At 31.3% G+C, this 12,179-nt stretch overlaps 2 protein-coding genes across 5 annotated transcripts in view; both read right to left on the bottom strand.

Annotated features, from left to right (window-relative positions):
• Positions 1-12,179, bottom strand: part of LOC141399801 (uncharacterized) — a 121,462-nt gene that overhangs the window by 33,919 nt on the left and 75,364 nt on the right. For 2 of the 4 annotated variants that reach the window (XM_073979101.1, XM_073979100.1), the window contains exon 4: positions 2,301-3,477. The exons of the other annotated variants lie outside the window; for them this stretch is intronic. In XM_073979101.1, coding sequence (XP_073835202.1) covers positions 3,047-3,477 — 431 coding nt within the window. In that variant the 3' untranslated portion in view covers positions 2,301-3,046. Of the gene's footprint in view, positions 1-2,300; positions 3,478-12,179 lie in introns of those variants that run through there. 4 annotated transcript variants of the gene reach the window in all.
• On the bottom strand, positions 6,634-11,476 carry LOC141397873 (uncharacterized). Its single transcript, XM_073974692.1, has 2 exons — positions 9,317-11,476; positions 6,634-9,256 (listed from the first exon to the last, which is right to left on the bottom strand). Exon 1 carries the CDS (start codon positions 11,227-11,229, stop codon positions 10,219-10,221), a length of 1,011 nt encoding a protein of 336 aa, XP_073830793.1. The 5' UTR covers positions 11,230-11,476; the 3' UTR covers positions 6,634-9,256; positions 9,317-10,218.

Below are 12,179 nucleotides of genomic sequence, written 5' to 3'. Positions count from 1 at the left end.
GATTCGATTATAAGTAGTATAGAAAATAATGATAATAATGTAATAGATTTAACCTCCGAAGATGAGGAAAGCAAAGAAAATGTTAAAAACTTTTTAAATATATAAGAATTAGTTTAAATTATATTAATAAAAGAAAATAAATACTTTACTATTAATATTTTTATCAATAAAAGAAGAGAAAAAATCTACAAGACATGCGTAAACAATATTAATGGGGGGAGCTAATTTGGGCTAAACATACAATATCGTATAAATAGATGAAGCATTCTGTGAACAATATACAGTTAAAAACAAGTCTCATACGATGAATTCCTATACAGAATTAGTGAATTCCTTCAATTTCTTACACTTTAAGAAAGTTCTTACCATGAAGGAAATGGAGTTTAGTAAGGAATATTACATCAATGGTGCATATAAAACACAAACTAAATTTGGAATGAAGATAGTTTTAAAAGTGGATGACTACATTTTCTATCTACCAACAATATTCTCAATAATCAAAAAACCACTACACGAGTCGGGCGATGGCAACACATATAAATTGGAATTGAATCACATTTTACCAAATGAAATGTATTACTCCTCATACACACCATAATAAACAATATACAAACAAAAACAAAAACTCTTCTTTTTATTTCTATAAAAGGCATTTCACATTTTCAGAAAAAAATTAGTATTGAAGAATAAGTTTCAGCATAAACATGCTACTCTCTAGTTTCCAAAATTTAAAATCATTAAACTTTTTCAAGAATTGTTTTCATAGAGGAGATGAACGATTGAAGGCATTCGACGCCTGGCCATTAATAAATCCTAAACCAAGGGATATGGCAATGTTTGGATTTTATTATACCGGACTAGCAGATAGAGTTGAATGTTACTTCTGCGGGGTCGAAATTTGTTGTTGGAAAGAAACAGACTCACCACTATCGGAACATATACGTTGGTCTAGCAATTGTGCTCTTATGTGTGGAATTCCAACCAATAATATTCCTTTAAACTCAAAGGAATTGAATAGTCTCCTACCAGAAACCAGTTTTGACACATGTGGTATGCATAATATTACCATATCAGAGCAATCTCATTCCGAGGAAGTGGAGCGTTTAAATTCAAGGATTATAGCATCATCATCATCAGTACTGAGAACTTTAACAATGGATCATTTATTATTATTCTTCATATTTTTGCTGACAATTCTTGCATGCATTTATACTTTTTTAATATATACTTTTGTAAATAAAAATCAATAATATATAGAGAATGAAACAATTTGTTTTTTTATTTATTTTTTATTTACATATAATCAGTAGTCTTAAATATTACACAATCTATTATATCCTTAGTCTATTTTTCAATAGAAACTCCAAACATAAATGTCCGCAGTTAAATGAGTTAAATTTTTGTTTTCTTGCATAATTGTAACATGTATCCGTTCCTAAATATCGCAATATTTCCATAGGGGGCTGCAGATTGCCAAAACTATCAAAATATTCCTTTTTCTCATAATTTCTATAATACGCTACCCAATGGGTACCAGGGCCTTTGTATGCATCCAGATTTACGATACCGCATTCCACCATTTGTGGTTTCTTAGGGAGTTTATCACGCATGTAAACTCCTCTAAAATGAGGAAGTATTGAAGAATAAGTTTCAGCATAAACATGCTACTCTCTAGTTTCCAAAATTTAAAATCATTAAACTTTTTCAAGAATTGTTTTCATAGAGGAGATGAACGATTGAAGGCATTCGACGCCTGGCCATTAATAAATCCTAAACCAAGGGATATGGCAATGTTTGGATTTTATTATACCGGACTAGCAGATAGAGTTGAATGTTACTTCTGCGGGGTCGAAATTTGTTGTTGGAAAGAAACAGACTCACCACTATCGGAACATATACGTTGGTCTAGCAATTGTGCTCTTATGTGTGGAATTCCAACCAATAATATTCCTTTAAACTCAAAGGAATTGAATAGTCTCCTACCAGAAACCAGTTTTGACACATGTGGTATGCATAATATTACCATATCAGAGCAATCTCATTCCGAGGAAGTGGAGCGTTTAAATTCAAGGATTATAGCATCATCATCATCAGTACTGAGAACTTTAACAATGGATCATTTATTATTATTCTTCATATTTTTGCTGACAATTCTTGCATGCATTTATACTTTTTTAATATATACTTTTGTAAATAAAAATCAATAATATATAGAGAATGAAACAATTTGTTTTTTTATTTATTTTTTATTTACATATAATCAGTAGTCTTAAATATTACACAATCTATTATATCCTTAGTCTATTTTTCAATAGAAACTCCAAACATAAATGTCCGCAGTTAAATGAGTTAAATTTTTGTTTTCTTGCATAATTGTAACATGTATCCGTTCCTAAATATCGCAATATTTCCATAGGGGGCTGCAGATTGCCAAAACTATCAAAATATTCCTTTTTCTCATAATTTCTATAATACGCTACCCAATGGGTACCAGGGCCTTTGTATGCATCCAGATTTACGATACCGCATTCCACCATTTGTGGTTTCTTAGGGAGTTTATCACGCATGTAAACTCCTCTAAAATGAGGAATATGTTTCCTCGCAAATATTTTAATGTCTAAATCAGTAAGAGGCCTATTGGGTAGCTGACTAATTAGTTTTTTGTCGATAATTTATTTTTACATATTATACCCATTCCTCTTTTAAATGGTTTGAGATAGAGTCCTTTTCCTATAGCAATCTTTTCCATGGATTTATTATGACGAATATTTTCTTCAAGTTGTTTCTTTGCATCTTTTGTTGCGTTTATTGCTTTTACTATAGATGACCCACCATTAGCCAAAGCTCCTACAGCGCTTAGAGCGGTCAATATTGGTATTATTGGTAAAAAACCACCAATTTTCGGTACTCTTATAACTCTAGGAATAACAACATTGGATTTATTCCCCTTGAATGATTTTCCAATTGCTTTTCGAGCAATTTTTATAGCGGTGTTAATATCATGTGGCTTCTTCTTTTTTAAGTTTGATGTTGCATTTTTCACCGCCTAAGAAAATAAATTCTTTTTACATATTTTTTTATTAGGTATACCCATACCAAATTTAGATTTGGCTTTCATTGTGTTGGTCACCAAATACGCACTAATTTTTTCTCCCCAAGTACTATCTTTTGCTTTCACTCTACTCCAAGCCTTTTCAGCTAGTTCCTGATCGGCTTTATTTCGTAGATTTATATCAGTTGTTTTGGAATATTCAATATCATGTAGTTTACAAGCAGCATCTAAACCATTTATTCTTTTATCACCTCGTTGTAATCTTTTTTCCAACTTTGTTCCGGGTCCGCAATATTGATAACCAGGCAAATGAAGCTCAAAAGGAAGTGAATTTATAATATTATTTAGTAATCCTCTTCCTTGAATGTTTCGAATGCGATTGAGCTTATTTTGTAAATAAACAATCATTTTATATTTTAAGATATCTAGAAATAAAGAATGAAAATATATATCTTTCATGATATTTCATAATTATATATAGTATATAAAATGCGTTTGATGGAACAAGATACAAACATCAAAGTGAGAAACTTTGATTTTAAGCAATATAATAAAGAAAAACCCAAGCATGGTCAATTGTTACCAAACTCTATCAGAGCTATGATAGTTGGCCCCTCTAATTGTGGAAAAACAAACATTATGATTAGTTTAATTGAAAGTCCTAATGGATTGAAATTCGAAAATATATATTTATATTCAAAATCACTTCACCAACCAAAATATAAATATTTAGAAGCGCTTGTCACACCGATAAAAGGAATGGGGTTCCATACATTTTCGGAAAATGCTGATGTAATACAATCAAATGATGCTAAAGAAAACTCTATAATGATATTTGATGATGTCGCATGTGAAAATCAAAACAATATTCGTGCCTATTTTTGCATGGGGAGGCATAGAAATATAGATTCTTTTTATTTATGTCAAACATATACGAGAATACCAAAACATCTTGTGAGAGATAATGCGAATTTCCTGATTATATTTAAACAAGATCATGTTAATATGAAACATATTTTCAATGAGCATGTTGGAGGAGATATGTTATTTAGTAAGTTTGTTGAGATTTGTCGAGAATGCTGGAAAGACAAATATGGATTTTTGGTTATAAGCAAAGATGACAACATTCAAAAGGGTCGATATAGAAAAGGATTTAATGTGTTTATTCACATTTAGTATTCTTCAACACGTTAATTTAATCACACATTCAATAACTGTTTAAATCATACCGGTTTATTATAAAAACATAAAACCACCAGTTTAAAACAACCAGTTTACAACCACGGGTTTAAAACCACCAGTTTAAAACCACTGATTTAAAACCATCAGTTTAAAACCACCAGTTTAAAACCACTGGTTTAAAACCACTAGTTTAAAACCATCAGTTTAAAACCACCAGTTTAAAACCACCAGTTTAAAACCATCAGTTTAAAACCACCAGTTTAAAACCCCCAGTTTAAAACCAATAGTTTAAAACCATCAGTTTAAAACCACCAGTTTAAAACCACCAAAAACCATAAAATGGATGAGGATGTCCTAAAAGAACTTATAAAGTCAAGAATTATTTTAAAAAGAAAATTTCAATCAATCAAGCAGGGGGAAGATGAAATAGGAAAACGATTGGAACACACCTTCAAACCTATAATAAAACCATTAAATGATGTTGTTAAATTATCACATTTAAATTTGGCAGAAACCAAAAACACAAGGAATACCATCAAAAAAGAAGAAATGTTTAAACCTAAAAGCGAAATAAAAGAAGAGACCAAGTTTAATATCAAGGGCAAAGATCATGATGATTCTGAAGATGAAAAGTTTTATTCTGAAGATGAATCAGATGAAAAGGAAAAGTTCTATGAGAGTGGAGCTGAAAGTCTGCATACATTACTTGAAAGAAATTCATTTGATACAACATACGGTCCTCGCAAAGATGAAAAAGGTGATTGGAATTTCGGCAATAGCAAGATGTATTTCGTTGATGATAAAATAAAAATTGGAAACCAAACTTGGGCTCTTACACCAGGCTTATATAAACTCCTATTTCATAAAAATCCAAAAGACTATGACACATATGAACTGGATATATAAGAAGATTTTAGAGAATACATGCGTACATCGAAAAGATAACCAACCTAATGGAAATATAAGAGGAAACAGAGGTCCAAAATATACAAAATCAAAAAACTATTTGAATCAACTCACACTGGTGAAGGTTTAATGACTGTTAATCTCAACAAACCCAACTATATATACTGGGATGATCCTAACGAATTAGTTGATCGTTTAAAATTATTAATAGCATCTAAAAATGCTGGACACACAAACCAAGACAACGAGATTGCATCTATTATTGAAGAGTTGAGAGAAGCTAATATAATACATTAACTTTAATGAAATGTAATCAATTATGAAATGACCGTCGATAAATTCGGTCACTATTCCAGTTCTAATATTTTTAGAAAAAATGCCTCAAAACTTTTGGGGATTTCTATTGACCAGCATTATAACATCGATATCAAAAATAGGAAAATTAAAAACTTGGCGCCGCCATCGGAAAGTAACGACGCAGTCAACAAAGCTTACCTACAAACACAAATCTTACACACTAAAGAAATAATAAAAAGAGATTTTACAGCTGAAATAAGAAATCTACAAAGTGAAATAACTCGATTAAGGAAAGATTTCAGAACTGTTCGGGACCAACAAGATGTTAGATCACTTATGTCAATGCCTCAAAATATTATTCTCAACAGTGTTCTTAAAAAGTGAATAATGGAAAGACGTGCTGTTGTAAACGAAGTCCATTCTCAAGCGAGAAAACATTTTCCTCGCCGTCGAGTAATAACAAAAGGTATTGATGATTTATGGCAAGCAGATTAAGTTGAAATGTTAAATTGTCAACAAATAGAGAAAGACCTCGTTCTGTATTATTAGCACTAGAAAATGATGGTAAATTTATCCACTCTAATTTAGTAAATGTGAAAGTTCATTTAAATTCCGAAACATACCCCTATGATGATTTAAACCTAAAATTTGAAGATGACAGATATGCAGTGCTTTACGACATGTATGTAAAGTTTCAACAAAACTACTTTTTTAAAGAGCCTCAACCAATTCTGTCGTGGGAAAAATTTAAAAATGCACCGATCGCAGTTATTGATGTTAGCTATCAAAACGAAGTCGTTAAAAGTGGACCAATAGAAGTAAAGCTGGAATTTGAAACAAATACACCAATACCATCTAAAACTTCGGCATACTGTTTGGTACTTCATGATCGATTAATTGAATATACCCCACTTACTGGAATTGTTCGAAAGATAATTTAAGCGATTGCTGTTCTAATTATTTCTTTTTTATTATTATATATATTATATATTTTTTACTTACCTCTTATATAAATTACCAATAAAAATAAAGAAACATTTTTTTAATTTATTGTAAAAAAAAATCATATATTTGTTTTATTTCTTTTTTCTTTTTATAAATATCTTAGTAATAAAAAACTTATAAATTAAAATAATAATACAATTTATATTCTTAAATCATGTCAAGCAAATCATCAAGTATACTATTGAGTCTGTCATTCTCCTCCTCCTCCTTAATATGATAATGGCCCCATGCATATGTATTCACTTTATCTTCTCTTACCATTCTCTTACTATCTTTAAAATTTAAAACTACTTTATACATCTTGGTAGTATAAAGTTCAATTTTGATCTAAAATTCAGCATATAATCACTAGTGGTTTGTTCGTTATATAATGTGTTTCTATAATTATCAATATTATAACGCCCAATGACACATTTTTTGACACCTTTAGCCTTCTTTATTTCTTGACCGTCTTCTACAGTATATGAATACATTTTTGGTCCTAACCCCACAAATTCTGTCATGATTTTCCCACTATTCTCATCCTTCATCATTCCAATAACCTTTTTGTTGCGTCGAGGTATATTGTATACATTATTTTCTGGATACGATGATGTATCGAAGAAATCATCAATGTCAGGCCTAATTTCTTCGTAAACATCATCTGAATATATTGTATAAATAAAGGAGTCAGTATCCATATAATTTAAAAATACACGCTCACCGAATTTCTTCTTTATGTATTCATAGTGGAAATCATACATTTTCCACTTGGCTAGTTCAAGTATACAAAACCCTAAATATATTGGTTTATTATAGATCACTTTTATTCTATTCATTTGAATAGCCCAAAAATTAGTACAAAATTCCGTCACACTATGGAAATTTGGTCTTGAAATTAAAGTTCTAGCGCCCGGTTCGTTGGTTACTCTATCTACCCAAGTTGTTACTAACATTATGTCTTTCCTTTTGTCAACATTCTACATTGTTTTACCAAATACTGCATTATTCAACAGTTTGAAAAAATTTCTAAGAAAATCGTTCGTTGCCTGTTGTCTTTCATTATTATTTTTCTCAATATATGAGGCCAACCATGGAGATTGGGTAAATGACAGAATCCGATGAACTTTTTTCAATACCAAACCGTTATCCAAACATTGTTTTAAGACCATATAATGAATTGGATATTCTATTTTGTCGGCAAAATCTGCGATAAGTTTTGGATACTTTGAACCTACAATTTTCTTATTTTCTGGACAGAAGGGTAAGTCATTGTGTTTATCATGAAGTTCTTTCGGATAACCCAAGTCAACCACATACATGAACCCAGTTTTTTGATTTGGCTTAAAATTTCTAATTGACAGCACATCAATAATCATCTTATCAGGATCTACCCATGCAAAATCTCCTGAGGGAAGAAATTGTTGCATAGCCCAACCGTATAAATTGTTAGCATCTATATATAATAGATAGCTAGATGGTTTGCTTGCGTCAAAATCTGCCATATATTTATTGTTTGCCTTGGTATGTCTTTTAGAACATTGTGTCAAACCACCTCTAATACCATTTTTAAATACATTAAACATGTCTGAATCTGTTAACAAATCTAATTCTATTTTGGTATGTCGAAGCATTGCATCAAAAGACAAACCTGGGGCGGTATAATATTGGCAAGGGTCCAGTTTGTGAATACGTTTACAAGATTTTCTGAAATTTTCAAAAACATCCGTGAGAAGAAGCACGTCAGTTTTTAAGTATAATTCCATGTAATCTCGTATTGTTTTACATTTAAACGTCTTCCACACTTGTTGTGCGTGTTCATAATCTTCTATGCTACAACTTGTATTATTTAGTTCACTGTAAAACGATTCTATTGGGGGAAGAGCAGTTTCGTTTAATTTATCAAAGTTATTGATATATTCATTGCAAAATATACCCTTCCTCCTCATTAAATTAAATTCTATATCGTTTGGAAAATGTCTTCTTATAGATACTAAGTCAGCATCATCGCAATAACTAGCTAAAGCATCTAAGCTGGCTGCCATAAAACGTAAAGAATCTAAAAATCTAAATTCCAACTTGTTGTATCTACCTTTACCCATTGTTATTGTATGTGATAGAGAAGTATACAATTCTTTATTTTGAGGTATAACATTTGTAGCACCATCAATTGTATTCAGCAAATTCTTTATGAATAAATGACAATCATAAGAAGAAAAGTTATGGAAGAATATCGGAATGAATTTGGAGACCTTATAATTTATATTGCACTCATTATGAGCTGCCCCCCTATATTGTCCTGTTATGTGACAGTGATCCCGAACTCTATCAACACCTAACTTTTTACTACATATATGACAATCTCTAGAGGAATAAAAAGATTTTCGTTCATCTAAGGTTAGTGGTGTCATTGGGCGATTTACATTTAGATATTCATTGTAAATTCTCCTACCTTCTCTATCTAATGTTTCTACAAACACTTGAGCAGAATCTTCACCGGTATATGAAATATATTTATCTAACGTGCTATCGAAACTACACTTAATATTTAAACCAAAAGCACAGGGAACGTGCTTATTTACATTATTACCCACTACCCCTATATTTACTAAAGCGCATTCAAAACCAGCGTAAAATATAAATAGAACATCCATTTGCTTTTGGTAGCTTGAATACTTCAGCTTATCCTTACCAAGTTTAGGAAATTCTGTCACAACGCCACTGCAGTTTTTATAATCATGTTTCTTATAAACATCATAATCTTTGGTATAGTATAAGCATTTGTTGCAGACATATAAATGCATTTTTTCGGAAGTGAGTTGACTAGTCAATAATCTAAAAAAAGTAAGTAATAATAATTATGATTTATATAGATATTGAAGATTAATTAATTACCTTGAAATATTATTCACTAATATGTAGTGAGCCTTGCCATCTTTCTCCAACAACACCAGATTGATATGAATACTCTTCACTGCCTTTGTTGTGCGGTATGGTCCAACAACAGAATTATTTTCGAATCCAAAAACGTTTACGCTTATATTGGGATTATTCTTTTCGAACGTGCTTATGGATCTCAAGTCTAATGGAAATTGCAATCCACTAAAATTTAGTACTACACCATTTGCTAGTATAATTATTGAATCCGCAATATTTTTGATTTTGTAGGCTGATGTTCTGTTAAAATTGATCAAATCATGATTTCCAAATGCAGCAATTATGCACCACTTGAAACAATATTCATTATTATTTTGAATATTAAGGCATGCTTTCTTATTTTGTAGTTCCCATGGTGTTTCTATATATTGTGATCCTTTAAGTGGGCACGATTGGTTGATACTTATTTCCAACGTCTTTAATTGGGATAGAGCCCATCCAGACCCCCGTGTTTGGAACTCTGACATTTGATTTTTGATATAATCAATATTTTTTTTAGTATATCCTCTATATCATCAGAAAATGTAATTTGGGTTGTTTTACTGTTGTGGAATATTTTTTCGATTTCAGCAATTTCTGCAGATTCCTTAAAGTATTCGCCAACAAGATTTAATTGAAATTTCAGCAGCTTGTGTTTGCTTAACCTGTCATTTATTAGTACAATGATGGGTTTTCCAGAGTTGGAAACGACTTCATCGAAATCAATTATATTATTATTTATTTTATACTGAAACTTTTCAATACGACCTCCGAAACCGCTACTGGTTGTTGGCAGGTTTTCTTTAATTATTTGGTCACTTTTAGTTTTATGAGAAACCGATTTACAATGAAGTCTCCAATGTTTCAATAAAACATTTTCATTACATGCATAACATAATTTTGAATATTTTTTCGATTTCAGCAATTTCTGCAGATTCCTTAAAGTATTCGCCAACAAGATTTAATTGAAATTTCAGCAGCTTGTGTTTGCTTAACCTGTCATTTATTAGTGCAATGATGGGTTTTCCAGAGTTGGAAACGACTTCATCGAAATCAATTATATTATTATTTATTTTATACTGAAACTTTTCAATACGACCTCCGAAACCGCTACTGGTTGTTGGCAGGTTTTCTTTAATTATTTGGTCACTTTTAGTTTTATGAGAAACCGATTTACAATGAAGTCTCCAATGTTTCAATAAAACATTTTCATTACATGCATAACATAATTTTGAATTTTTTAAATCTGGTTCATTTTGATTCTGTAACTGTGGTTGATGTTGCTGTTGTGATGGACACCACTGCTGGTTGAAATATCCGTGTTGTTGGTGATGTGCTCCATTAAATTGAAGATTATTAGAGTTGTGATTATTCAATGGAGGCTGTTGTGGAAGATTCCATTGTTGGTTGTTATATTGACTATGTTGTATGTTTTGTTGTTGTTGCTGATTATCTTGTTGCAAGGTATAATGTTGTATGTTTTGATGTTGTTGTTGGTTGTTAAAATTTTGATTTTGCACCTGTGGTTGTTGTGTTATATTCCATTGTTGGTTGTTATGCTGGTTATATTGTTGATTAAACTGTTGTTGATTAGATTGTTGCAAGTTTAAATGTTGCTGTTGTGTATACCCCTGCTGGTTGAAATATTCATGTTGTTGGTTTTGTGCTGAATTATATTGCTGATTGTTAAAATTGTGATTTTGCAAATGTGACTGTTGTGGTAGATTCCATGGTTGGTTGTTATGCTGGTTATACTGCGGATTAAATTGCTGCATGTTTTGCTGTTGTTGAAGACAGTGCTGATGTAGTTGATTAGCTTGTACGTTTTGCTGTTGTTGAAGACCTTGACCTTGCTGCTGTTGGTGGAGGTTTTGTTGTTGAATTGAATTCATTTGCTGGTGATCTATTTAGTTGATTTCTCCACATATTTAACTCTTGACGAAATTGATTTTCTTGTTGCTCGTACTCCCAAAGAGTTCTCTCTTGTTGTTGGTTTGCTGATTGTCCTGGATGTTTAACGAGATAATGCATTTTTAGTGCCAGGGTATGCTGACACCATTCTTTGCAAATATTGCATATTTTGTGCGATTCTAAATGCTTTTTATAAGCAACAGCACTACGCAATTGTGTAAGGCAATATTGGCATTGAAATTTCATCGAAGGCATTTTAAAGACGAAAATTATTTTTTTTTGAGTTCAAAGAAAAATGATACCTTATAGTTGAAGTCTCAACAGAAAGTGAATTGAGATTGCCTTCCAAACAACTCACAATGTATGATGTAGAAGAATTTTTTTACAACAACAAAATATATTGATTAGTTTCACTCTTCGTTGTCGTCAATAAGAAAAATGTAGTTATTTAAACAAACTAAAAATTGTATCATACAACATAAATATTGTCGTCAATAAGAACAAATCTTTGCACTTGAAGACCACCATGAATCCATCAATCCAAAACATGATGGATGCATGGTGGTCCACAATAATAAACAATTCTAAAGTATGTCGTTTACAAACCTCAAACTCAATTGCCTAGGACACTGAATCTTTAAAATCCCATGCATGATTGCTTCGGACTCTGAAATCGCTAATTGTCGCCACCAACACTCAAAACACTACCGAAAAATAAACAAATATTGCATATTTTGTGCGATTCTAAATGCTTTTATAAGCAACAGCACTACGCAATTGCGTGAGGCAATATTTGCATTGAAATTTCATCGAAGGCATTTTAAAGATGAAAATTATTTTTTTTTGTATGAAGAAGAATGATACCTTATAGTTGCCTTCCAAACAACTCACAATGTATGATGTAGAAGAATTTTTTTACAACAACAACAAA

Source organism: Musca autumnalis, unplaced genomic scaffold, assembly GCF_047663935.1.
Source record: "Musca autumnalis isolate F117 unplaced genomic scaffold, ASM4766393v1 scaffold_3, whole genome shotgun sequence".
Lineage (NCBI taxonomy): Eukaryota > Metazoa > Arthropoda > Insecta > Diptera > Muscidae > Musca > Musca autumnalis.
Note: the sequence above shows the minus strand (reverse complement) of the source record. Positions and strands in the feature narration are given on the sequence as shown.

Coding starts and splice junctions, on each gene's coding strand:
- LOC141397873 (XM_073974692.1), bottom strand. CDS start 11,229: ATGAATTCAATTCAACAACAAAACCTCCACCAACAGCAGCAAGGTCAA.